This window comes from Xiphophorus maculatus, chromosome 3, assembly GCF_002775205.1.
Source record: "Xiphophorus maculatus strain JP 163 A chromosome 3, X_maculatus-5.0-male, whole genome shotgun sequence".
Lineage (NCBI taxonomy): Eukaryota > Metazoa > Chordata > Actinopteri > Cyprinodontiformes > Poeciliidae > Xiphophorus > Xiphophorus maculatus.
Genome location: NC_036445.1, coordinates 25,975,038 through 26,000,850, shown reverse-complemented (window position 1 = coordinate 26,000,850; position 25,813 = coordinate 25,975,038). Strand labels below are relative to the sequence as shown.

The following is a 25,813-nucleotide window of genomic DNA, read 5'->3' as shown; positions in this document are numbered from 1 at the left end:
TGCGTCTGCAGGCAGCCAGCTGAGCCGGCGCCATTTTTGAAGGAGGACATGCGGCAAAGGTCGTCAGGACCGGGAGTCGAACCCGCGACGTCCGCGGGTCTAAGGCCTCCAAATGTGGGGCGTCTAACCCCCTGCGCCACCACAGCACGCCCCCAATAGACCAGATTTTATAGACCAGTCCTTAGAACTTCTTTCTAAGGACTGGTGTGAAATGGTTGTACGTCGGAATGGGTTGCTGCTGCCTGATTGATTCCTTGTACAGAAACCAGTAAATACACATTGCCGTAATGCAACCTACAGAAAGTAAAAGAAAGCGGTTTCTCTCTATCCAGTTTTTACAGCAAATCCTCTTACTTAGATAATATTTTCAAGATGCTACTAGGATGAGTAATGCTAATAGACATTATTGGGGTGTTAAAATATAGGGCCGACTCCATGACGACACCTTGGTTTCTCGTATCACTTTGGCCTTTACTATTTTTGGAATGATGTAAACTGAATATGCTTCAATTAATTCGTAGCATGCCACATAATGAAAATGAAATGGATAAGCAATTCATAATAACAGCAACAAAATCTGCTTCCTAGGCCAACTTCCTAGGTTATTATTGCTGTGCGTATGGTGTTTTCTGGGCCTGTACATATAATCAATACCCCTAGGCAATTTCAAACGTGATCACTTTGGATGGATTATTGCTTCGAAGCAAGGCTTTTCCATTGATCCCCTCATCATGTCAATCACCGACACTGACAACTCCGAACTCTTCAGATTCCACACATCAGCAAGCCCTGTTCCCAACCAGGCCGCATCAAAAGCAGCATGAGTGAAGACGCTGTTGCGGGATGTGCTGAGGTTGGCTTTCTTTCTTCGTTTTTATGTACATCGTAATGTACTTGAAGGAGCCATCCAGTTTCAGTGATCTGCATCATTCTGCTTTCTGCTGTGCTTCTCTGTCACTTTTTCTTTTTTTTGTTGTTTTTTTTGCCTATGAGAAAAATTTTCCAGCACAGGTTTTACAATGCAAATGCTCCACAGCTGTCACCGCTTTGTCACAAAATGGCAATGTTGATCTGTCGCATGATATTTGGATTTCTAAAGTTTGATCCAAAATTTGCTGTAGGTCACAACTAGAACCGACCGTGCAACACTTTGCAGACTGCTACTGGTACGTCTAGCTTTTCCTTTTCTTTCTCTCTTTTTTTAAGGCTTTTTATTCATTCCTGCAGTTGCATCAGAGGCTGAGATCTCATCTAATGAACAACAGATAGCAGAAGCTGTTTCAAATCAGTGTTGGGAAACTAGGGCTGGCTGGTGAAACACAGAGTGAGTTGTAATATCCTCATTTTCTCCCAGCTGGAGCAGACTAGAAGCATGTAACCGATAGTGTCTGCATGCATATTTTACCACCACAGACCAGGTGTAGCATTTCAGCCCATCGTACAGGAACTGAACTGATTTGACCAAGGTAGAGCAGAAGACGTGTAAAGAATGAGGCCGCATGCAGATTTGGTTTGGAATCACTCTGGTAGTTTATGCTGACGACATGTTCACGATATGCTTATCGGTTGTTCTTCTCGCAGAAACCCCATGAAGTCGTTCAAACAGCCAGTACAGTCTCAAAGAAGGAAAGGGACTTTAAGAAATGTGACACAATAATAACTTCATATGGTAATGAATGAATTTACAGCGTTTTCCTTTCGGTTTGTTTAAGCTGATGATCATTCATTTCGAGGGCAATTTGATAAATTACCATAAAACTGTATTTCCCCATTCTGCTAGTTGTGGTTCCATAAGCATGAAAAGACAGATATTTATGCTCCAGCAGGCAAATCAATTGATTTTGTCACAGATTCACGACAATTGTTTGCCAATTGAAATTGTTTGCCCTCCGACATGAGGTGTTTCGAATGCATTGTGCCACGTAGGAATAAATCTTGTCAGTTCTCCATTTATTCCACTTTGAAACACACTTTGTTTTTTTGCTTGTATGCGGTTAGATAGACGTATTCACAATACAAAAAATGAAGGGGAGAGAAGGGGGGATGCGAGTCAGTTTCTCAGTTTCTGGTCAGGGGGAGTCTCTGAAGATGGTAAAAATGTAAACTTTTTCAATGCACTCCAACGCAGCCTCCATTTTGAGCTACGTAAAATGAACTGGAGAGTGTAGGTAAGAAGAGGGATGTCTGGATTTGCTTTCCAGATTTGTTTCGCCAATGACCCAATCTCAAATACGCGAAATGTATTCGTATTTTTGACGGATCAAAAATACAACATGTCGGTTGGTTTAATATTAGTTTTCACTTTCAAAAAGGACGGAAACTGTTCATCGTTTGATGGTGAAAATGTTTGTAGGCCGAGAAACATTCAATAGACTTTCACAAATCAAACTTTAAACTAGAAATTGAGTTTGGCTTTAATAAAAGAAAAAGTCAAATAATGGTCCTAGGATAAACATAACAGCACGTTGACACTGGGCTGTCCATACATTAGGAGCACGGTTAACCGAGCCGATAAAAAGATGAAATGAGCCGTTGTTAATCATTGAATAACTCAATTGTAAATCTCATAATGGCCTCTGATAATGAGGAAGCTCCTCTTAGTCACATGACTGAGTTGGAGCCCTAATCATTGAATTGTTACAGTAAGTCTCGACAGTTTATTGGCATGGAATTCCATAATGGCTCGGATCAATAGGAACCCAGGAGGGATTCCTCACAGTCGGATTTGACGTATCTGAATAAGTGCCACTAAGGGAAAGTAGGCATACGAGAAGATGTCCTTACCAAGCAATTATATTAGCAAGAGTGTTCTCAACTTGCTTCGATTTTTTATTCTTTTTTTTTTTTTTTTACAAAATGAAGGCAAACTGCTTGTGAAGTTGTGACTCATGAAAAAAAAAAGGCTCTCAAATCTTCTGGTCAGTGAGGCCATCAAAAGTCAATTGTTTGGACAAATAATGCCGTGAAACTTCTGCGAACAAAAGACTAAATCAGGCTCGTGCCCTTCTCACCCTTCCGCCCCCCCTTTGAGATATATCTGCGGTTGGAATAATATAAGGCTTAAGGAAGCAGGTTGTGAGATAAAAGATCCACATCACAATGATGATCTCTATCGATCCGCAACCTTGGGAACACAGAGGAGGTTCGGCATTTGTCACGTCGAAGCTGAACCCAATAGCTGATCCGCAACGCGCTCTGATGAATTGGCCCTGTTCGCCAAGTTTGTTTAATTGATGACATGTTCCCTTTCAGGTGGACCACCGCTATGTTTCATGCATTCATTGATTTTCCAAAAGACCCCCACCTTCTCCTGCACTTCTTTCCCTGGCTCTCCTTAGACACCTCGGCGCATACTACAAATCCGCCACCACCTTGATTAGACCTCGACGGAAGAGGAAAGCAGCGTTCCTCGAGCCGGCATCTCGACAGCTTGTCAAGCTTTTAGAGATGACGAGGCAGAGTACGTTTGCACAGGAACTGGGCAGAAGTTAAATCTATTTTCTTCACAGACAACACTACAGATGAAACCGATGTGACCCTTTTGACTTGCAACATTCCCCAAAGGGGTTGAGGTACCTAAATTGCTGTAATGATGGAAGAAGGAAGGCCTGACTGGCTCTTCAAACATAGATTTTTTAAAATTTTTAGTCAAATAGTATTTTTTTTTTTTAGTATTTCACTCATCAAATAGCACTGTTGTTGTCATTTTAAAGCAAATCAAAATTGTAAGATTTTCCCCCCCAGATAAAGGTTTTTCTCAATCCCAAAAATCATTATCGTGTTCAGCTTGATGGTCTTCAGCCTTTGGAACCATAATTATTAATCTTTAGTTGTATCCCATTTCACAACTTCTCCCTATTTCGCACACCTACTCCTTAACTTTCAACGGAAGTTTCCTAATTACCTTTTTTGATGAATAGGAGCCAATACAATCAGATTATCTGAGGTCATAAAACGATGAAACCTCAGCATTCACACATCTAAGCATTTGGTTTGCTTAAAAAGACAAACATGTCTGCAATGCCCCATTTCATATCAAAAATGTTTTAGGCCTGATCTGATATTTACAGTGTAGTTGTTGAACATTTGAAATTTGGGTCTTCAAACTATGCAGTAAGGGTAAAGTTCAACACTAGTTGTGAGTGTATGGGTGGGGATGACATCAGGAAAAGGCGTTTGGAAAACGACACGCCAAAATGCCAATAGGTGCTCGATAAGAGTTTTTAATTTAAGGTAAAAACAGTGAGTGAGATCTTACTTGTAGCATTAGACAACGCTCCTGGCAATTTCATAAACTCAGGTTAGCTTGTCCCGGAGTCTGAAGTCAACATTTACCCTGAAAGACCACAAAAGCAACTTCATTTCAACTGCACTCTCAATAAAACCTCGTAGGTGTCTGTGCAAACATCGTTTCATGAACCTCCAAACCGCTGTCATGTTGGCATTTGGAGGTTATTTATGCCAAAACTAATCACTGTTTACACAGAAAAAGGAGGTAGGAGGCTGTGTACCACCCATGATTTTCCTGTGTAAAACACACGCTGAGAACGGACCATGTAAATTGTTTCTGGTTAGAGTAACTATCTAATAGAAAAGTAAGGCAGGATAAAACAATAACAAAATGGTCTCTTGCAGAGCAAATAAAACATAATAGGCAAACATATAACATGTGGGGACATCAGTTTTTACACTTTAGCTGAATACCTCAATCATGGTAGCAATGTCATCTTAGCTGCAAAAATATGAGGGTAAAATTTAACTTCATTTGTTTGTTTTGTGTTTGATGATTTTTAAGTGGAAACTATTTGTTGTACTTTAAGAATACAACTCTGAAAGGAAAGGTCAGAATGTCATACAATGATGCACTGGTCCTACCTGACTGGCTCCCAGCAGTGCTGACAATGTGTTGTCGGCTCTGGCCGTTGGTCGGAGCCGGGTCGGGTACGGTATGCTCAGCAGTCTCCGTGTCGAGGAAGAAGTGAAATGAACAAGCGTTAATCCGGTGATCTTTTTCAGTTTTATTCATCTTGGTTTCCTCACCTGTCGAAAACGTAGGGAAACCGAGCCGCCGATCGCAGGAACAATCCTGTTTCACTTTGGGTGCACGTAGACAACACGCTCCTAGGTAAAACTGCAAACACAGGAAGTGCCGAAGCTTAAGAACAACAAAACTGACAAAAATGAGGATGAAATGGTGCTTAAACTACCTGAGAAACTGCTATCTACATACAATTCGACAATAAAACAAATCACTCCACTTTTGTCTTAGTGGAGAACCTTCAGTCAGTTCTACAGCCACACAACTAGGAATATGGTGGAAATGATAACTACTGTAGATAAGATGATGCCTTCCTATAAGCCTTCAGTGACGCACTTTTTATCATTTGAGTTATTGACAATGTTTTCTTTCTTGGCTTCCCGTCTTCCTCCTTCCTAGTGGCCTCAGACGTCTCCAGTGCCGTTCAGGACCGACGATCACTAACTATTACTGATTGCGTTCAGGAAAGCATGTAAAATGTGAAGTGCGACCGCAGGCGGCCTTCTGACGTGCCACACTGAATTGTTTATCACTTACTATAGTGAACGGTTAATGTTTCAAATGCCAGCTAGGCTAAAGTGTACTACGCCTCAGCAACTCTTAACAACCCATACAGGAAAGAATTTGAATTGGTAACCACACAATGCTTCTTCTTCTTTCTTTTTTTTTCCCTTCAGGGTATCGGGAGTGCATAACTTTGTCATCTTGAAAGCCTCGCTTGAAAACGTACACTTGGAGGAGCAGCAGAGCGAGCAGCCAGTCGAGCGCTAGCCGGGGCAGATTTTGACCATCAAAGGGGGAAATTCCGGCCTTAGTGGGGTTTTAGAACCGTCCACAGAAAACACTGATTACCAGAGGACTGTTATCATACAGACACACACCCACGCACGCGCACCCACACCTTTCACACTCTCTTAACGTTGAGTTTGCACTTCAGGCGGATGCCCATGCTTTAGACAAGCGACAGTGGGAGAGGTGTGTGGGAGGGAATTTGACAGCCGAATGACCAAGAGTCCAAATGTGTGGCGTCCGTCATTAAGGCAGCTCGGACTTCGAGCAAATATAAAGGGAAGCCAGCGGAGCACCTTGGCGCGCTGCGGATTGACTCCACGACCGAGACGTGGAAGTGAAAGAACAAGAGGCGCCGGAGCAACGAAAGCAGAAGAGCAGTGCAATATGAAGGTAAAGAGGAAAAAAAGAAAAAACAAGGCACACTTTTGGATTTAAAGCACCTATCTCCAATCCCACAGCCTTGAGAATGGGATTGGATTACTGTCGGTTAGATTTACTCCCGAGGCTCTTCACCACTACATCATCGCAGGGCCCCCTGCCTCTGGATCAATGGGGATATTTACTGCGCCTGTTTCAGGGAGACTTTCACAGTGGGCAGGGCATTAAACAAACAGCCGACAGCCCCCGTCCCAATGATGGCCTGTCTGTTCACACTGCGCTGTGCCCAAATGTCACACACGTTCACTTGGAGCAGGTAGCCAACACAAACAAGTGCAGCTGAAAGAAGCAACGGTTGAGAGATATGCTCTGTGAGGAATTAACAAGAAAGCTAACACTTTCTTTCTTTGTTTTTTTTTTTTTTATAAAACGTAAAAAAAAAAAAGGCAGAGAAATGCAAAAGCATGTTTATTCAGATAATTAGCCTTGTAACCTACTCTTAAACTATACTTGTTAAAGTCCTCCTAAATGGACATAGCTCAACTGATCCTTTGTCTGGTTTCTATTAAAAAGTTCTTCACTAGTAAAACAAAATTGCAGGGCTAAATTACATTGTATTCTATTGCCTAATGGAAAAATAATAAAATTCTGAAAGGAAAATCTGGATAACAGTGTTTTTCTATAGAAATAACATTCATACATAGTCACCGCCGGGTCTAACCTCACGTAACCCCGTGTTCAGCAGGCAGGCCAACATGGCTGAAATCACCCAAGCAGCTGGACAAGCAAAAAAAAAAAAAGAGGCAATTGAAAATATCATACAAATGTGAGGAGAATCACCATTTAGTGTCCCAGACAAGAGCCTCCTCATATGCGGATGTGCCGGCCGTCTGCAAAATCATTTGCTAAATGCGAGCGCATGAGTGAAAGCATGAGCGGAATGCGTTCTGCTTCCAGACAAATATCAGCAAAAAAAAAAAACAAAAAACGAACGTCTCAACAGAGGAAAAACAGTCAGCGTGAGATTTCTTCATTACTCGGCGATTTCTCTGACTAAGCTCCCGGTGATCAGCTGACAGCGCGGTGTCAGACAATGGGCCCTACACGCAGGGAGCATCGAGCATTACCGGATCAGCCCCAAAGAGCTCTCCAGGGCTCTTGAGGAGTTAACTCACATCCATCAACATGAAAAGTAATATGTGTGTAAAAGTGAAATGGGAAAGGGGGGGAGTTGGGGAGGATAACAGAAAAATAAACACTCCTGGCTCAGTGGTGAAAGCCCATATAAGCTGGACTTTGATAGACCAGTCATTGCCTGGCAGCAGTGGTTTATGTCCGGGGTGACTGACTGGGTTTTTGCAACAGGAGTCATAAATGGTATTTTTGCACTGAAAGGGGGGTGGAGGGGATATATTTGTCTTTATTTCACATCTTGACTGTATTTGGGTCTCCATGTTAGAGTGTAGCTGATTTAACATTGACAAGCATTTGTTTTCAGGCGCGTCCTTGCAGAAGAAATCGGACCGATCCATTCCGAAGGGCCTCAAGTGTTTCATTCTGACCCCGATGGATGACTCTTCTTGGCAGGAGCGGGCGTAAGGACAAGCTAATTTCACTTTGTATTGTGAGGAATTCAGGATAAGCCCCTTACATTAAAGTCCTCCACGAACTCGTTAGACACAGATAAGCATTCAAACGCTCTTTTGATCTCAGCGATTGCGCGATTGCAGAGCTTTCATCTCGCAGCTGATGTGGATGCAGTTTGTTTGTGGTGGAGATATTGCTTTATCCTGCCTTTCTAAGAACATATATAGATTTGTTTATATTTTTTTATGTATATGTGGTAACTGTGAGAGCAGGAGGATTTGTGTCAAGAGTCTGAAGTTGTGCGGATGTGCGTTTGCACATGTGTGCGCCATGTGTCATCACGGAGTCCCCTGTAATGTTATTGCGCGGCATTACTCAGACACATCGCTGTCTCACGCTTTGGCTCCGGTGCCACAGCTTTGGCAGACGTCTTACCTTGGAAAGGAAAACTGTGTTTAACAAAGTCACAACATGATACTCCAGCCTGATTTGTTTCTAGAATGTTCTCCTGTATTAAACCTAACAGCAGTCACTTTTAAAGTCGGGCTTGATTGCAACACGTTTTCATTGGGGCTGCTACAAATTCGTTTCAATCATGTGCTGTTTCGGATAATGAATGGAAATACTGAGAAAGAAATGGGTTAGGAAGCTAATTTTTGCACTCTGTGTGATGTTAGAATTGAGGTTAATAAAACCTGTCCAATTTTATTTATTTATTTGCTTATTTTTAGATTTGAAAGAAAGCTAATTTGACAATATCACGAACAACGTCTCATATTAACACATTCTTTCACATTTCAGGAAGGTCTGAACAGCTTTCGAATGTGTGCACGTTTTCTCAATCTGGGTAATGAAACGAGCCGATGTTAAAAAAAGTACTGATGCAGAAATAGAGCGAAATAAATAGCAATTTGTCTTTTTATTTTAACTCTACAACTCTTAAAAATTCTGATCAATAAAAATAATTAAGCTCACTTTCAAAAGGCTTTAAAAAAACAAATCCGTTTAGAAATATAAAACATAAAAACATAATTTAATGTCATTCAGTTATTTATTTTTGAATCTTCTTTGTTATAATGAAGCAGTTAGCGCTGAATTTGTAAGAAAATTGAACTGCACTGAATCATGCACTAATATAATCTAATCAAATGACAAAACAAGCTGCTCATTGGTAATAACAGGTATAAAAAATGTATTTCAGTTTTCTGATTAGAAATATTTTACATTGTGTGTTTTAATTTCTAATAGAAACAACAACAAAAAAATAAGACGAGTAAAAGAGAAAACAAATTCCACGAGAGAGAAAGAGACCATTCAGACGCACACACACACACACACACACACACACCTGTTTTCCTTTTTTATTTGAGGGGGGGTGGGGGTGGGGGGGTTGATTGGGCGATGAGTTTTGCACTCTTGACGAGTTGCAACAGATGCAATAACAGAGAACCGACTCAGTCAGCTGGAGCAGTGGTTTGCTGAAAACAATGAAAACAGCACGTGATAGATAGCTCAGTCAAAAGGTTAACGGTAACTCACAGACAAAAACGTCTTGTTTTTAAAAAGTGCATTCACAAACATGACAAATAACTCTCAACTCATGATGTCTATTTTATGTGATACAAAATATGCATACCTGTTTTAGATTTGTCTGTATTTCTATACATAGATATTTCTTCAAAAGGTTCACCTCTTCTTTTTTTTCCTTCTTATTTTTTATTTTTTTTACTTTTTTTTACAAAGGTTAAAAGCAGGGTTGTGGTCATAGCAGCTTTGGATATCTCTTGCCTCCTTGTCATGTGAGAAGATACACATGGTGTCAACAGATATCCAAATAAAACCTACAATTTTATCTCTGTTGGTCAACTCAAGTGACATACTGCCTTTATTAACAGAGATACTCATCAGTGAAGCCTGCTGTTTATAAAAAAAACAAACAAACAATAAAATGCTTGGGCTGTTAAATATATTTTTGAATACCCGCTTCTTTTTTTTTGTCAATATCATAAATACTAAAGACACGGGACAACATTATAAGACAATGCTGAGAGACTAAATGTAAAGATTAAAATAGTTCAAACATTATTTTTTCAAGTTTTCTAGTTCATGAGAAAAAAAAAACAAAAAACAAAAACAAAGGTTGTATCAAGCGACCACGAAAACACTACACTTCAGTCTTTTCTTCAGTCTCGTCTCGGCCCTTGCGTTTAAAAGAGCTACCGCTAACGGGGCTGCTGGACAAACGTCAGACTGTCGTTAAACAAAATTGTTCCTGTGTGAACTTTGTTCTGTCCGTTAAAAGATGCTTTGCCCATTGTCGCTTAGGCAGGATCCTGGTTTTCAAAGGAATTCATAAAAGCAGTCAAACATACCAATAAAAACAAAGAAGTACCATGCATATCTTGCAAGACGACATATTCTCAAACAAGAGACAAAGTTTTCTTTGTATAGACGAAATATCAAGTGAGAAGGGAGTGGGTGAAAGGCAAAGGCCTCTAATCAATACTAAATACCATAATTCCAAAACCAAACAAAAAAAATAATCTGTACACACAGAAGTATGCATGAGTTTAGACTGGATCAGCAGTTTGTTTTTTTTTCCTCAGTAATTTTCTCATCATACTTTAAGTCTTTGCCAAACTGCTACAATACAGACAAGTTTTCAGTTGATCCCAATCTCTTTGTTCTCCTCCATATATCTGGAAAAGGGTCGACTGGTTGGAACCTCCAGACCAGACTTCTCCATACCCGTGATGGGGGAGCTTCTGCCAGTGTGAACACGGTCCATGCCTCCTCCAGGCATGGCTCCCAAGGAAGTGATTCCCGTCCCGCCGAGTCTGACGGGTAGCTGGGTGATGCCTCCGTTCTGAATCACAGAAATCTCATTGTTCTTCATGGCCAGGCCGTTGGTGATGGCGGCGGCGTACTGGTTCCAGAAGCCCGGGTCGACGTTCATGGCCCGGGCCGCCAGATCCTTCTGAAACATCTCGCTGAACTTCATGGCGTCGCCGCCCAGGAGGGCCATGGGGTTCTCCACCGACAGGCGTCGGCCCCGACGAGCGGGGGCGTTGTTCCACATATGTGTTCCCATGTGAACCTAAAGGATGCAACAAAATGAGCAAAACAAGGTCAACCACGGTTGGGCATTTTCTGTATGTCAAAACTGTAAATACCACATGAATAACGTGCTACGGTCTAAAATGAAATAGAAATTGCAAAAAATTTTACATTAAAGAAACGTACCAAAATCAACCCCCCAAAAAATAATGCAACAGTGATGTCCAACTATCGTGCTGAAAGGACAATATTTCTACATGTTTCTACTCTAGTACAGCCGATTTAGGTGGCTGAATCACCTAACAGTCAAGTCGTCAAGTTCAGTAGATGCCTGTTTTTGGGCCATCCATTTTAATAAGGTTTGTTGAAATGTCAAAACTCCTAAAATACATAGGACGCTGCCTTTGAGGGCTAACACCAGCCACCACTGTCTTACATCAGGCAAAATTACAGAACAGTTTAGTCGTCAGTAACTTTGAATATATGTTGGTGGTTTGATCCTGGAATTCGTCTTTAATCCAAACAACCAACTCTCCTCCAGAGAAATACGATAAACTGTTTCACCAAGATCATTTCCATGAAGCTAATGTGTTCCTGCAACCAGAACGACCCAGTGTGTCCAGAGTTTGTTTGGGGTCTCACCTTCAGATTGCCCTTTGTGGTGAAGGCCCTTCCACAAATGGAGCAGGCGAAAGGTTTCTCTCCCGTGTGTGTGCGCTCGTGGATTTGAAGCGCGCTGGCCGAGGAAAAATTCTTCCCACACGAATGGCAGTTGTGCTGCTTAGGAGTGCGACGTGGAGGCGGCGGTGCCAGCATAGGGTTGATGCTGGGGCTCATGGTGGTCGGGGGTGCTGCGGCTGGAACCTGAATGCCCACGGGCAGGTGAGCGCTGTCGCTCAGGGACTTGCCATGTCCGTTAATTTCCATCTTGATCATGTTTGTTGCCGTACTGGCTAAATTAGGAGTACTTAGTCCTGAAAAACAAACGCAAAGGTAGTATTTTAAATGTTGATTAAATAAATTTTCATATAGTAATTTAACGAAGTAGGAGGCTGATAATTCTCTCAAAACATGCATATTTTCATAAGCCAATATTCTGATAACTAGTAGAATGAGAAAATCGACAACATACACATAACATTCTATCAGGTTTTGCTCAGACTCACCTCGATCTCTGTTTAGAAACAGCATGTTGAAGTGGCTCTCCTCCTTGATGAAGTGCCTGCCAGGTTGAGTGGCAGTCAGGTCAAGGGCCCCGGTCCCTTCAGTAGCAGAATGGGGAGACGGGGTCTCAGATTTTTCTGACTTCACTGTTGCCAGGCCAGCTGCATTGTTCTCCTGGCCCTCCTCTGCTGTCATTGCACTGCTGCTGTTGTTATTATTGAGTGTAGCTGGGGACTTGGACTGCTGGCTCTCAGAATGGCTGTGAGCTGGGGACAAATGCTGCATAGAGCCAGAGGACTCTGACAAAGTGGGACTTCCCAAGCTATGACCTTCAGCATCCCCCACAGCAGTCAGGGAGTCAGTTGTAAAGCAGTCAGTCTCCCCATGAAAGCTGCTGCCATTCTGTGCAGCCTTCAGGCCAAATGTGCGACTTATGTTGGCAGTAGAGTCAATCATCTTCATCTGGTTTTCCATTGCAGCAATGCTAGAAATGATAGAAGTTGGAGGTGAGCTCCCAGGTGAATAGGGCTTAGAAGGGTCTACTTCTCCGTCTTTTAAGTCCATGTCATCATCCATAGCCTGCTCCATTTCATCCAGCAGGTCGTCATCGTAGTTACTCATTGCGTCTAGGCTCTTTTCATCGAAGGACACATCCATGTCCATCTCCTGCAGATTTTCAGGAACAGGGGTGTTGGGAATCTGCCCTCCCATGTGCATGCGGATGTGTTGTTGCAGCACAACAGCATTGGTGAACTTTTTCTGACATATAGGGCAGGAGTGCTGGACTCGAAGTGGTGGTTTCGACCTGTGCACGCCAAAGTGCGTCTTTAGATTTCCCTTAGTAGTGAATGCACGTCCACATATCTTGCATTTGAAAGGCCTCTCGCCAGTGTGGATACGGTAGTGCATCTTCAGAGCACTCTGACAGCTTAGAACACGATGGCAGATGACACACTGGTTGGGATCGGTCATCTTCTTATCAATGTTCTCGACAAGTTGCTGCAGCTTTGACGTCTCTGAGGTTTGCATAGAGTCTAGGAGTCCTCCAAAGGGAAACTTTGCCTTAAACTGGTCAGAAAGCATTGGAAGGACGGGATGGGAGACAGAATTTGAAGCGGAGTTGGAACTGCTGATGGGCTCAGTGATTTGGCCACTACCTGACAATGTCGTAGAGGTGACAGTGGTGGGAAGAAGCGCTTGACTTATTGTGGTTGTGGTGGCTGTGCTCTCTCCTGGCCTAATAGGGCAACTTGGTGACAAGAGAATGCCTTCAGGTTTCAGGAGCGGGGGTGCATCACTCCCAATGCTAGGTTTCGGGGAGGGTGAAGTAGTGGTCATGCCAGAATCATTGGCGATATTTGGGGACAAAGATGCACACTCACTTGTGGGTGGTGAAGGCCTCTGAGGGGACCTATTAAGTGGAGTGAGGCTAGGAGAATCTGTAAAACCTCCAATCATACTGGGAAGCGTTGGAGGCAGCTGGAGGCCAATGGATGTGGGGACAGTGGGGAGGACCGGTTTACTGTCGAGCCAGGTGGTTACAGGTTTTTCGGGAGGCAGCGACATGCCGTATGGAATACCGGAGCTTGTGGGCACATTGTCCAGGTACTCTGGTACAGGGTAAGGGTTCATTTGAATGTGCGGGTATTTTTCTTTGTGCCTCTGAAAGTGGACTTTAAGATTCCCCTTGGTGGAGAAACGATTGCCACATATATTGCATTTGTAGGGCCTCTCTCCAGTGTGAGAGCGCAGGTGGATCTGCAGGGCGCTGTCGCTGCCAAACACCTTGGCACAGAACCGACACTTATGCTTAAAGAAGGGGTCTTCGGAGCTGGGCTTGGTGTCAAACACAGACACATTGGGGGGCTTTCCCTTGCGGTGTTTCATTAGAGCAGAAAGGGGATCAAGTGCATTGGCTGTGGCTGCTATGCTAGCCAGTGGATTGGGGAATATGACGCTGCTCGAGGAACTGTGAGGTATCAGTGGTAGACTGGAGGCAGAGTTCAGGAGGCTGCTGTGACTTAGCGAGGGAGGGGTGGTGGAGTTCCTGGGAAGAGCCGAAGTGCTGCTGACACCACCGCCGCCTCCTGTTATGCTGCTACTAGTGCTACTGTTGTTATTTGAGATAGTGGATGAGCAGGTGGGATGTAGGGCTGGCAAGCCAGAACCACCTGGTGGTGGAAACGCTGAGTTGTTTGACGATGTGTTTGGAACTGAGGAGTTAGACTGTGAAGTACTGCTCTGTGGTGTTTGAGAGAGAGGCCCTTCTATTGCTGAGGTGAGAGATGAAGGTCCTTGAGCACTAAGAGTGGCAGGCAACCTGACAGGTAGCTGATGGACAGGGGGTGTGATGAAGTTATGTAAATGAAGTTGGTTTGCAACAGGAGGGACACAGGAGGACACAGAGCCCTGGTTTCCTGCAGCACTGTTGTGATGGTGGCTGAGAGCAGGTTGTGGGGCAGACTGTCTGTTCATGAGAGCCACTTGACTTCTTATTTGTTCTATAAGCTGCAGCTGATGAATCTGTTGCTGCTGGAGAGCCATAAGCTGGTCCAGGATCATAGGGATAGCCATAGTGGACACCCCACTGCCCGCTGCCGCCGCCGCCGCCCTTACACTCTGCGAAAACTGGGCAACTGCAACCCGAGTACCGTGCAGGGTCTCCAAGGTAACATTGGTGCTTGGCATGGTGTAGCTTGTAATTGCAGAGGGGACAACATCGCTTAGCTGAGGTAGGGAGCCATCTGGCTCGGGTGATGTCACGTCTCTCTCTTCGGAGTCTATATTTTTGTCAGGAGAAAGCTCCAGCTCCATCTGCTCATCCTCCTTTTCCAGGACACCGACCCCGTTTAAAGGATCCGTCTCTGGGATGTCGTCGCCCTCACCGGCAGGACTCTGGTTCCCCTCCCTGGCGTCCTCGCTGTCGTCTTGCTCGCTGTTGCAGCTCGGGATGGGTGAGGGCTCTGAAGGGTACTCCTGGGAAGGGTTCGGCGTGTCCTCATTGTCGTTCACGATGAGCACAAGGGGGTTCTTTGTACAGCTCTTTAAATGTTCACAGAAGTCTGACCACTTGAAGAACTCGGCACAACACTTCTCGCACACGTGGGTTTCTTCACTGCCGCTGCGGCTCTCGTTCCCGCTGTCGGCATCCTCCAGCACATCACCTGGGGCTGCAGGGAGGGGAGAGGGTAGAGAGGAAGGGAGGAGGGGGATGAAAGAAGAATTAATGAATAAATAATCAATAAAGAATTCACACATATTTTGCAGTAGAGAGCAGCAAAGATTTAACCTTTGATTTTTCCCCCTCTCTTTTAACATAACCAAAATCAATATTCTTTCTCTTTTTCTTTTTTTGCTTTTTACGCTGAACAAATTACCCTAGTTCACCAACTCTCAAGACCCAGATTTGTGCATTCACACCCTCTCCAAAGAGCCAGCTAATAATTTTCTTTGTGCAATCCATCAAATTATGAGGGCCTATCAATTGTGGATACTGCCGCTTAATGAAATTCCATAGAACCCATTGATTTCCAATATTTCATACAATTCACAGCTGCCTCATCTGTTGGGTACAAATAAGGACTTTGATGGCCCCATTAGGATTCCCCTCTGCTATCAAGCTCAGTCATTTCCACCTGAATTTCAAATGCTCCGGCCTTTCCCTTTAGTCCTTTATAGCACTGCAAAGATAATCCGCGAGCCCACGAAAAAGCACGGCAGTCTGAGCTTTCAGCTTAAACGTTACTACAAATCGACTCCTATTTTAACTTAAAATGGAAGAACATGAAGGAAATTGGGCATTTCAAATGAGCGCAGCCAGAGGAATTTAAATTCTGTGCAACAAAATGTTCTTCTAAAATATTCAGAATGCTGCAGTTCAGTTCCTTTCAGCTACTCACTTTTTCTTCCCAACACTAGACTCTACAAATTACATACTTGTGCCATGGCAGCAAAGTCACTGATTAGTTACACATGTTTAATCACAGTTGTTGGAAGCCACTTCCTCTTCCACATGCAGTCCTCGAGAGTCAAACAAGCCGGCACAAGCTCTGAACATGGATCCAGTTCACACTTGATCAAAACCGAGGCAAACGTCCTCTTGTGTACGTTTATGTTTTTCTTTCTTCTTTAAGTGCAGTTACACAGCATGTCTGTGTCTCTGTGTGTGTAATGTGCACAAATAAGTCAAATTAAGCAAGACGAAGGGGAGGGATTATCAGCATCAGAACACACCAAGACATCTAAACAACAAAAAGTGATACTTTAGATGGAAACCTAAAGACATATTTTTGCAGGTGAAAGCCCTTTTGGTGAAAGAGCAGAACGTGACGGATGTAATTTCCTCCTGTATGGAGCACAGAGTCCCTCCCAGCTCTACCTGTTGCTCCGCTCTCTCAATCACTACGTCGAAATAAGTCCACAACACCTTTACAAGTGTGACAAGCAAAGGTTGAAAATATTTTAGTCCAGAAAATTGTGGTGTAGAAACTAGAGGAGCAAACACCCATCACTCTTATTAGGGAGACTTTGTTTCAAAACTACAGCTTTACCTGCCGAGCAGCAGAAAGCTTCACTATAAATAAACAACTAATTCTTCTTTTTTTTTTTTTTCTTTTTTTTTTTTTAGCAAAACGGCAAAAATATTCAGCACAATAAGCAGCTAAAGTCAGCAGGTGTTTATTCAAAAATATTTTGCTCAGTTTTATGAATAAAACAGAGCAGATATTACTATCATCCTAGGCAGAAATTGTTATATTAGCAGCAGTAGGAATATTGTTTCTTGCTTTTCTGTTTCTTTGATTCAAAGAAACCTGATGTTATGGCATGCATCTTTGTTTTAAACAAATCTGAAAATCAAATCTGAAAATATCATGACAGCCTGAAGCCGTGGTGTTTTGACGCTTTGAGAATCTCACGCAGGCCTGCATGCCTGTCTTCGGTCTCGGTAGGACGCGTGTTCACTCACGCGTGTTATTCTGATCTAAGTTTTTTATTGTCATTGATACAAACTGAACCCAAAGATCGTTCAAGCGTCAAATGCAAATCAGTTTAATTTTTTTTTTCTTTACCATTTTGACAACTTCTGCCCTGTGTGTGACTTATTCAATGAAAATATTCAAATAAAAATACAAAATAAAATAAAATAAAAAAATGACAAATGAAGCAAGGTTTCAATTGCAGAGCCTTGTTTGTGTTGTCATCGCCACTGGCTGCTAGAAGTGACAGTCAATTTTTCTTATTAAGGTAAAAACAAAACCAAGCAGAAGAAAAATAGAAAGCTAACACTAAGCCCACTTTAAATGTGCATGATTATTTTAGAGTTCCCACTGTGTACTGTATTACAAAGTACATTTAAGCAAGATTTGAATGTCATAATCTCCCTTAAAAATGATATATATATATATATATATATATATATATATATATATATATATATATATATATATATATATATATATAATGTTCAGTTTCAAAAGAAAAACAAAACCCAAGAAGAGGAAAAAAATAAAAGTAAAGAAAGGAGCCAGCGCCTGGAAATGCAGTCGACACGTGACAGCGGGTTAAAAAGCTCCTTAACCCGGCAGCGGACAGCACAACTCATTTCCATAATTGAGGGTTGAAAGGTCAACACAAATGAGCAGGCATTGTGTTGAGCTGATTAGTTATTAGAATGGTATTACTGTCAATCTCTTTTATTCATTCATACAATCACAAGTGGGGGCCTTTGTGTGCCTCTGACCTCACACACTCACACACACTGGCACGTTTTCCAAAGACAAAGAGTGTACTCAGACCCTGCGCATATGTGTGGAGATCAGCATGTTAAAAAATTATATACATATACACTGAGAATTTTTATTTTTATTTATTTTATTTATTTATTTATTTATTTTTTTTGCACAGACTTGACAATCTAAAACTGACTCATATTAAAGTTGGTCCAAAAGCAAAAGACAAAAAAAAAAAAGAATTCCACTATTGTGAATTTACAAATTCCTCATATTAGAGGAAGAATGTATAATTAACAAGATTTAAAAAAATAATAATAATAAATGCTCAGCTAAATTAAATGCTAAAACTCGATAGGACGCGTGTGTGACCGCCGTTTAAAATTTCAGAGAAACAGGACAAAATAATGAAAAAAACGATCAGGAAGCAGAGGCGTGCTGCTGAGTGTGTGAGTTCGAACGCGGCAGCAATTAGTCAGTGTTAATTACAGCGATGCAATCCGTCGCCATAAACCACCTGAACACTTCCGAACCTCGAGTGGAAACAGCACAACGTGTTGGAGGCTCAGGAAAACAAAAAACAAAACAAAAAACCACTTCGTCGTGCAGCTGTCAGAATTGTTGCATCTTTGCAGCTCGAAGGTGTGCGTCTGCAGACACGTGCGCGCATGGGTGTGTGTGTGTGTGTGTGTGTGTGTGCGTGTGTGTGTGTGTGTGTGTGTGGAAGAGTGTATTGATTTTCTAAGGACTATAGGATGAGAAAGAGTGTGGGGTGGGAGGAGGAAAAAAAAATCCAATCTGTTTTTCCATTCCTTTAAAAGTCTTCATTTACGCAGATGTAAATATTTAGCTGAACGCAGTCGATGGAGGGATTGTTGGAACTGAATCTGTGTGTCCACTTTTGTTTATTTATTTAATTATTTTTTATGTATTAATTTTTTTTACTGAAATCACTAATTTGACATAAAACCTCAGAGATTTTTTATGCTAATTCTGCAAAGGACATACAGGAAGAGGATCGACAAAGAGAAAAGAAAAAAAGAACAAAACACAAGTGCCGACTACGCTCCCGTTCCTTCGTTTTACAGATTCAATTAGTAAGACACAGAAACGACGAGCGAAGCTTTTCACATCCGAAGTGTGTCTTTTTTTAGAAAAAAAAAAAAAAAATCAGGTATTGTCATTAATTCGCCAGCTTGTTTTCTACATAAACCGTCGATGATCAGCATCTGTGCTCTAATTATTCCCACATCATCCATTTCTTTCAAGAATCCGAGGACAACCTCACACTCTGAGAGAGAGGAAGAGAGAGAGATGATTCACTGTGAGTTCGCTCTCCAGCTGGGAGAAAAAAAAAACAGAAAAAAGAAAGAAGACCTTAATGCTTCCAACATTGTTGGAATTCTGTGATTACGGTTTTTTTTTTCTTCCGGTAAATGTTCTTTTTAAGGCACAAAAAAAAAATAAAAATTCTGCTCCCAGAACTCTAATCATCCAGATAATCATTTTTAAAAATAAATGTATGCTATAGAATCCACTCAGAAAAGATGAAAAGTGCTCTGCTTTGAGATGTCCACAATACCACTTAAAATTAATTATGTGAATCTCTCTAGTTGAAGTTTTGCTCAGTGTGAAAGCGTATGCGTTAATTATTTTCCTGACATATTTTTTTAGTTTTCTTTAGTGTGTTGGGGTGTGTGCGTGTGTGTGTATGCGTGTGTATGCTTTGGCTATTGAACAATTCCTGGAGACTGGTGTCTGCGAGGCAACACCCCGGTGAATCCCCAAGACCTGGCGGAGGCTCGGCCTGCTCCGAGGCCGGATGTGCGCACGTCATCGTGTGGTACAGTCATATCTGCAAAAACAGCCACACACACACAACACACACACACACACACACACACACACACAGAGGCCTTTTGTCATCCCCCTGCAGATGTGGCGCAGCCAAAACATTAACGATTTGTTTGTGCAAGCGTTCGCAATACAGTATTCAGTGACGGCGCTCCGTCCGGATGGCCGCGCCGCTCGGCACGATGGCTCTCCTGCGCGTGGAGGGGGGGGGTTCAGGAGGTCTGACACGCGAGCACACGGACATTTCGTCAATTTATGTTCTTTCTAAACTCAATATTCGCGGCAGGCTTCAACTGCTGAAGCAAAATTGGTTTGGAGTTTGCTCTTCCTTTGCATTGAAAGTCTGCACCTTTTACAGCGGTTAGGGATAGGGTTAGGTTCTGTGAAGAACAAGAGGAAGGAGGATTAAGGCAGGAGGGGAGGGGGGGGGGGGGGGGGTAGAGTAAATTTGACCTGACACTGCAGGGCAACCAGACCCACCATACTGTTTGCCATGCAGGACAGGGAGGTGGGGGGCGGGAAAGAAAGTGCAACATCTTCAGCAGGTGATCCGTAAGCCTCCCAAACACGCTCCAGTCAAGTCAAACAGCGCCTTCCGTCTTCCTGCCTCGGCCCTTCCTCTCGATCCGGATCGCGCTTGCTCGTGCGCCGTTTTCAAGCTCCGAGTAGTAATTAAGACGCAGCCATCTTTATTTATTTATTTTTTATTTTTTTTGTTTGAGTGCCTTCTCAAAAAGACATCCTTGGCACATCCACGTGGGTGGTCCGCAGGCCTGCACCCAGTGGTGAGAAGGGATTAAAACAAAAGGCAAACAAAAGCCCCACTGCAGGGGAAGTGGGCAACAACTATGTTGTCACTGTCAGCAGGGGTTTTAGCACTCGCTCCATAATTTCTCTCTCTCGTTTTTTTTTTAACTCTTCAACAAAGCACAAAAGAAGAAGGTTCTGACTGAATCATTTATCTCTCTCTGAAGATGTCAGCCTTGAATTAATACAAGCACCGGTTTCAGGAATGTTGCGGCTAAAAACAAAAAAAAAAAGAGTAATAAATAAAAGGTAAAAGAGCAACCGAGTTATGCTTGCTCATCCATGCCCTGCATTTCCCCCTGAACTCTCTCACCACTGCACACAGGTTGAACGTAAAAGTGCAGATGGAGTGACGGTGTGCTGCTGCTGCTGCTGCTGCTGCTTCCCACTCAGACACGAGTGAGCTGTGCTGCCAAGGTCAGCATCACGCATGTTCTAATTGTACAAAGAGCTTGACATCTAGCGGCAGGATCTGCCCGGCCAGGGGACTACACAAAGGTTAAGTCAGCAAGCTTTGTAAAAGCACTCCTAAGCTGACAACCCCTCCCTCCTTCCTCTCCCCATGCTAACACACATACACAACCCCCCTCCCCAACCCCCAACCTCCCAATCACCGAGCCCCCAGGCGAGGAGGTAGAAGGGTGGGGGCAAATGTCCGGAAGGCCTTAGAGATGGCAGCAGACATACTCTCTGGTACTTTATTTCAGTTTTTCATGTTTTGTTTTTTTTCCCCCCCCCTGTTGTAGTGATGCAAGACAATTACCGTGTTTGAGCTGAAGAAGGGGGGGAGGCCTTGTCTGAAACACATCAGATAAATTTGAAGGTTTAGGGAGAAAATACGACGTTTTTATTCAACTTTTGCTTTTCTTTTCTTTAACAAAATGAATGGCTTACTTTTTTTTGGTTTGTTTTCTTTTTATCATTTCCCCTTTCCAGGAATATGAATTTCAACTTCGAATTGGAACTTTCGAGCTACTTCGGGGATCAAGCTTCGAAAGGCCAGCGGTCGATATCGCCGTGGCGACGGGTGGTAAGAAGGAGGAAGAGCGGAGAAAACCGGTCACGACGACGGTGTGGCGTTATTAGGTTTGGTGAAGTGACTGTGCGGGGATTCGACACGCCGTGCCAAAAAAAAAAAAAAAAGGTCGGGATTGTTTCCATCCCTCCCCCCCCCACCTCAACACACACACATACACACACACACACACGCACCCATGAGGACAAGCCAGCCTGTGTGGTGCAACAATGAGAAGAGGACATTCCACGGCCACTTCCAGGCTCAGGCACAATGGCATTGTCGGGATACAGTAAAAAAAAAATAAAAATTTGGAAGTTGAGTTGAGAAAAATCCAGTAGTAAAGTCTACATTTATCTACTCCCGTTTCTAGATCCATCTCCTTGCAGATTTTCAACAGGAACAAGAAGTCCCCCCCCCCCACTCCTCTTTTTTTTTTGCCTCATTATAAATCCAACAGGAGAGAAACCTGATGGATGTTCTGTATCTCTGCCCAAAATTCAAGGGGGTGAAAGGAGGGGAACAGGGAGGAGGGGTAAAACGGGGCGATCTGAGCCCCCAAACACTGACGGTGTTTGTGTTTTTTGTGACTGTGAGCAGCCCATAAATTACCCCCCAAAAAAACACAACAAAAAAACAATGAGCAAATTGGACAAAAGGGCCAGGAGTCATTAATGTGAACCCCCTCTGACTCCGTACACACACACACACACACACACACACACACACACACACACACACACACACCCCACACAGCCACAATTCAACATGCAAAGACAGCCGCTCCCCCGAGATTACATCACGCATTTCTTTCCTAAAGAAGCCCAGAGAGATGTGTGTGTGGGGGTGTGTACGAGCGCACAAGTGTGTGTTTTTGTCAGTGGAAACGCAGACATCACCAGATTTTTCTCTCTTTTTAAAAAATTTTACCTTCAAAGCCGTAACTTTGTGACAGATTTGCATTGCGACAGTCTTAATACGAAGGCCTAGACCGAAAACGTCGCATCAAATTTCAGCATTTTCTCAAATAGCTGCTACACGTTCCAATATCATTTCAGCACTCCAACGTTTTTCTTTTTAAATTGTTAATTTGGTTCTTTTTAATGCCCCCTCCGCCCCCCACTTGTTTGCACAATTCCTACAGCTGCCTCCAGACTTGAATTTAACTCTAATATAGTGATGCTTTTGCGGCGCAGGCTGAAGGATAAATAATCCCCTCTCTCCATATGGCGAGGACAAGCTCTGTCAAGCGATGTTGTCGAGATTGTGAGCAAGAAGAAAAAAAAGGAGGGGGTGTGGGGGGGGACAAATCAAGTGTGGTAAATTTATGTGGAGGGGCTGTGAGGGGTGTTTGGGGTTTGGAGGAGGGGGGTAAAAAAAAAAAAAAACATTTCCATGACAAAAAACAAACAAAAAAAGAAAACAAGGCTTTGACCTGAAACAGACTCCCGCATTTTGACCCCTTCTTATAAAGCATATAAGACAAAAAAAAACAAAAAAAACTAAACAAAATAACAAAAAAACACAAAACAAAACCAAATAAAAAACCCCTTGAAAGGACATTTAACACAAATTATATGTGAGGCCTCTCATGAAGGGTAATTCCACATTTTCAAAGACAGAGAGGAAGAAATAAGATTGTCAACTATCCCACGGTGTGTGTTTGAAGAGTCGTGGACGTAACGACATAATCAAGTGGAAAACGACGTAAATGTAAGAGCTTATACAGCTCGGATGTTTAAATTTGCAGAATTTATTATTATTATTATTTTTAAAAAGAGGGCCTTTTTTTTTTTTTTTTTTTTTTTAAAGAAGTAAGGCCTACTGCAAAGAAAAGCCAAGCCTGCAAATATGTGAAGCGCCACTGCGTCCAGGTCGCTTTAATGCACGCGTCTGTTCCGTTAATCCTAAAGGTCATCTGTCAGCCAACAGCCGATCATGATGCAATCTGTGCGACAATCAAAAGGCAAAAACTTTCCCGCAGAATAAAACGAGGAACTCGTGCGTCGACAAGTGGATTATTGAACTGATATAAATATGCTATGTTTTAATTATTACTATTATTATTAATTTCATAAATAACCCACACCAGAACCTTAAGAATAACGCAAATTAATTCAGAAATGATAACAGCAACACTATCAAGTGTTTTACTCTGAGGGAAAAGTTGAAAGAAAGATCGCGTCTGAGGTCGGAAGCTGACCGGATCCCACTCACCGTGCTCGGAGATCACCCCGGTCAGAGCGGGATCCTCGTCCGACTTGAGGTGCTGCGGCTTGGCTTGCTTGCGTCGGGACATGCTGCTGCTGCTGCTGCTGCTGCTGCTGCTGCTGCTGCTTCGGCTGCAGGCGTGAGTGCTGGCGGTGCTGCTTGCGCTGATTTGACGCTGTTGTGTCCGCGCTGTGCAGATGCATCAGCGAAGATCGGCTTAAAAAATTATTATGTTTTTAAATGATATATATATATATATACATATATATATATATAAAAATAAAAGTAAAAAAAAAAAATAAAAACAGAAAATAAAAGTTCACAAACAGTCTGCGGCGCTTTGGAAAGTGTGTGTTGTGCTGTTGGCGTGTGTGTGTGAGAAAGAGGGGGGTTGCAATCTGGGGAAATTAGCCAGTGTTGCCGCTCCTGTCGCCTCTGTCGCTGTGCGTCGGATTGCGCATGTCGGGATAATAATTATGATAGTGAATAATGCCTCGCGATTAATGGCACCGTGTGAAGGTGGGGAGGATTGGCTGGGGTCCAGCGGACGCGCATTGGATATGGTAATGAGGGACGGACTGAGCAATTAGAGTTTTTTTTCTCCTCTTTTTTTCTTCTCCCCCCACCCTTCCTCCTCCTCCGTCCCTCCGTCCGTCCGTCCGTTCCCCCCACACCCCTGTCACACCTCCAACACAACACACCAAAATCTCTCCTGTTCTGCCCCGTTCACAGGGCGCTCTCCACAGAGGAGCGCAGGGCTCAAACTCCGCTGTTTCTGGTGCGCATCGCTCAGCCTTGATGGAGCTGGAAAAAAAAAAAGAAAGAAAGAAAGAAAAAACTTCTCAAAGTCTCTTCTGGAACAGTCTGTCTTCCAATCTTGGTTCACTTCTTGCCTCTCTCTCTTTCTCTCGTTTTGCCTGCTCGCACCTCCTCCTGCCCCCCCTCAAAGGAAGCGACTTGACGTGTGGTCTCTCTCTTTAAACTTTTCTCTTGGAGCGCATCTTTGGATGCTTTGGGTTGTTTTTGTTTCTTTTTTGGAAATAGCAGTTCAAACCATCACTGCTTTCCTCCCCCCGTCGTTGCTTCTTTTTTGTTTTGGAACAGATCGGTTCTTCCAAAAAAAAAAGATATATATATATATATATATATATATATATATATATATATATATATATATAAAGAAAATAAAAGAAACGAAAAACAGTAAAGCAACAAGAAGAAGAACAATTTTGACGCGCGTCTTCCGAGAGAACAACACGGGTTTTCTTCTTTAAAAAAAAAAAATACAAATTCTTTCTCTCTTTTTGTTTTGGCTCAGCAACGCCACACGCTGATGCGGGAGCCTGAACTGAACTGTCCCCCCGACAGAAGAGAAGTCTCTTCAGTCTTCTCGATCGCTTGTGAAGTTGCTGCTTCGCTCCTCCTGCAGCCCCGCGCTTTCAGCTCCCGGTTGCGCCCCTTTGCAGTCGGTGCGCTCTGCGAAAGTGACCCCCCACCCCCCCCCAAAAAATAAAAAATATGTAAGGATAAAACAACACCAAAAGAACACCCGCTTGTTTCCCAGACGAAAAATGAAAAAAAGGAAAAAAGAAACTTTGGTCACCGCGTCGATTCTCCCTGTCTCTCTCTCTCTCTTTCTCTCTCTCTCTCTCTCTTCGGGAAGCGAAGCCAACTTTGAAATTATCTTCTGGCTGCCCGCTCGCAGCGCCGCTGCCTCTCGTCGCTGGGCATGGCTCTCTGTGTGCGCGGAGGGGGGGACTGCGCTCTCTCCGCGTGTGTGCGCGAGTGTCAACCCCCAAGCAAAGGGTTCAGCCCATTGCTCTCAGCCACCACTAGGATGTACCACCACGTTGCTGTTCAGTGGCTCGTCCCTCTCAGTCCTCCACCGGCGCGAACCGCCGACCTCCCATCATATCATCATACGGCGCGGGACGCGGGATGAATCCATGCCGGATTCGTACGGATTTTGTCGTGGAAAGTTCTGCGCGCTCTCTGAAGTTTGATGACGCGTTGACGCAGCCGCGGGAGAGACTGACGGTCTTCAGTTGTTTGAGGGTTGAAATAAAATATAAGAATTGTATATATCAAATCAAATCTGGTGACCTGGACCTGCGTGTGGCCTTCAATTGTGCAAAGTCAAATATTAAAAGACATAAAGACCGACATTAAGAAATATATATA

General features: G+C 43.2%; 1 protein-coding gene across 2 annotated transcripts; it reads right to left on the bottom strand.

Annotated features, from left to right (window-relative positions):
• Positions 1-9,388: 9,388 nt before the first annotated feature.
• sall3 (spalt like transcription factor 3) lies at positions 9,389-24,740 on the bottom strand. Of its 2 annotated transcripts, XM_005799023.2 has the most exons (4): positions 23,639-24,740; positions 12,019-15,186; positions 11,495-11,826; positions 9,389-10,892 (listed from the first exon to the last, which is right to left on the bottom strand). In XM_005799023.2, exons 1-4 carry the CDS (start codon positions 23,718-23,720, stop codon positions 10,458-10,460), a joined length of 4,017 nt encoding a protein of 1,338 aa, XP_005799080.1. In that variant the 5' UTR covers positions 23,721-24,740; the 3' UTR covers positions 9,389-10,457. The 2 variants fall into 2 exon arrangements, with proteins under 2 accessions (XP_005799080.1, XP_023186654.1); XM_023330886.1 differs by lacking the exon at positions 23,639-24,740 and having other exon boundaries at positions 12,019-17,387.
• Between the last annotated feature and the right edge of the window lie 1,073 nt (positions 24,741-25,813).

What these genes read in the sequence shown, in the direction of transcription:
- sall3 (XM_023330886.1), bottom strand. Translation starts at nt 15,334, where the DNA reads ATGTTAAAAGAGAGGGGGAAAAATCAAAGGTTAAATCTTTGCTGCTCT. An exon ending in GTTTCTAAACAGAGATCGAG is followed by an intron (nt 11,827 to 12,018) that starts GTGAGTCTGAGC and finishes TTTGTTTTTCAG; the next exon opens with GACTAAGTACTCCTAATTTA. An exon ending in CCACAAAGGGCAATCTGAAG is followed by an intron (nt 10,893 to 11,494) that starts GTGAGACCCCAA and finishes TGCATCCTTTAG; the next exon opens with GTTCACATGGGAACACATAT.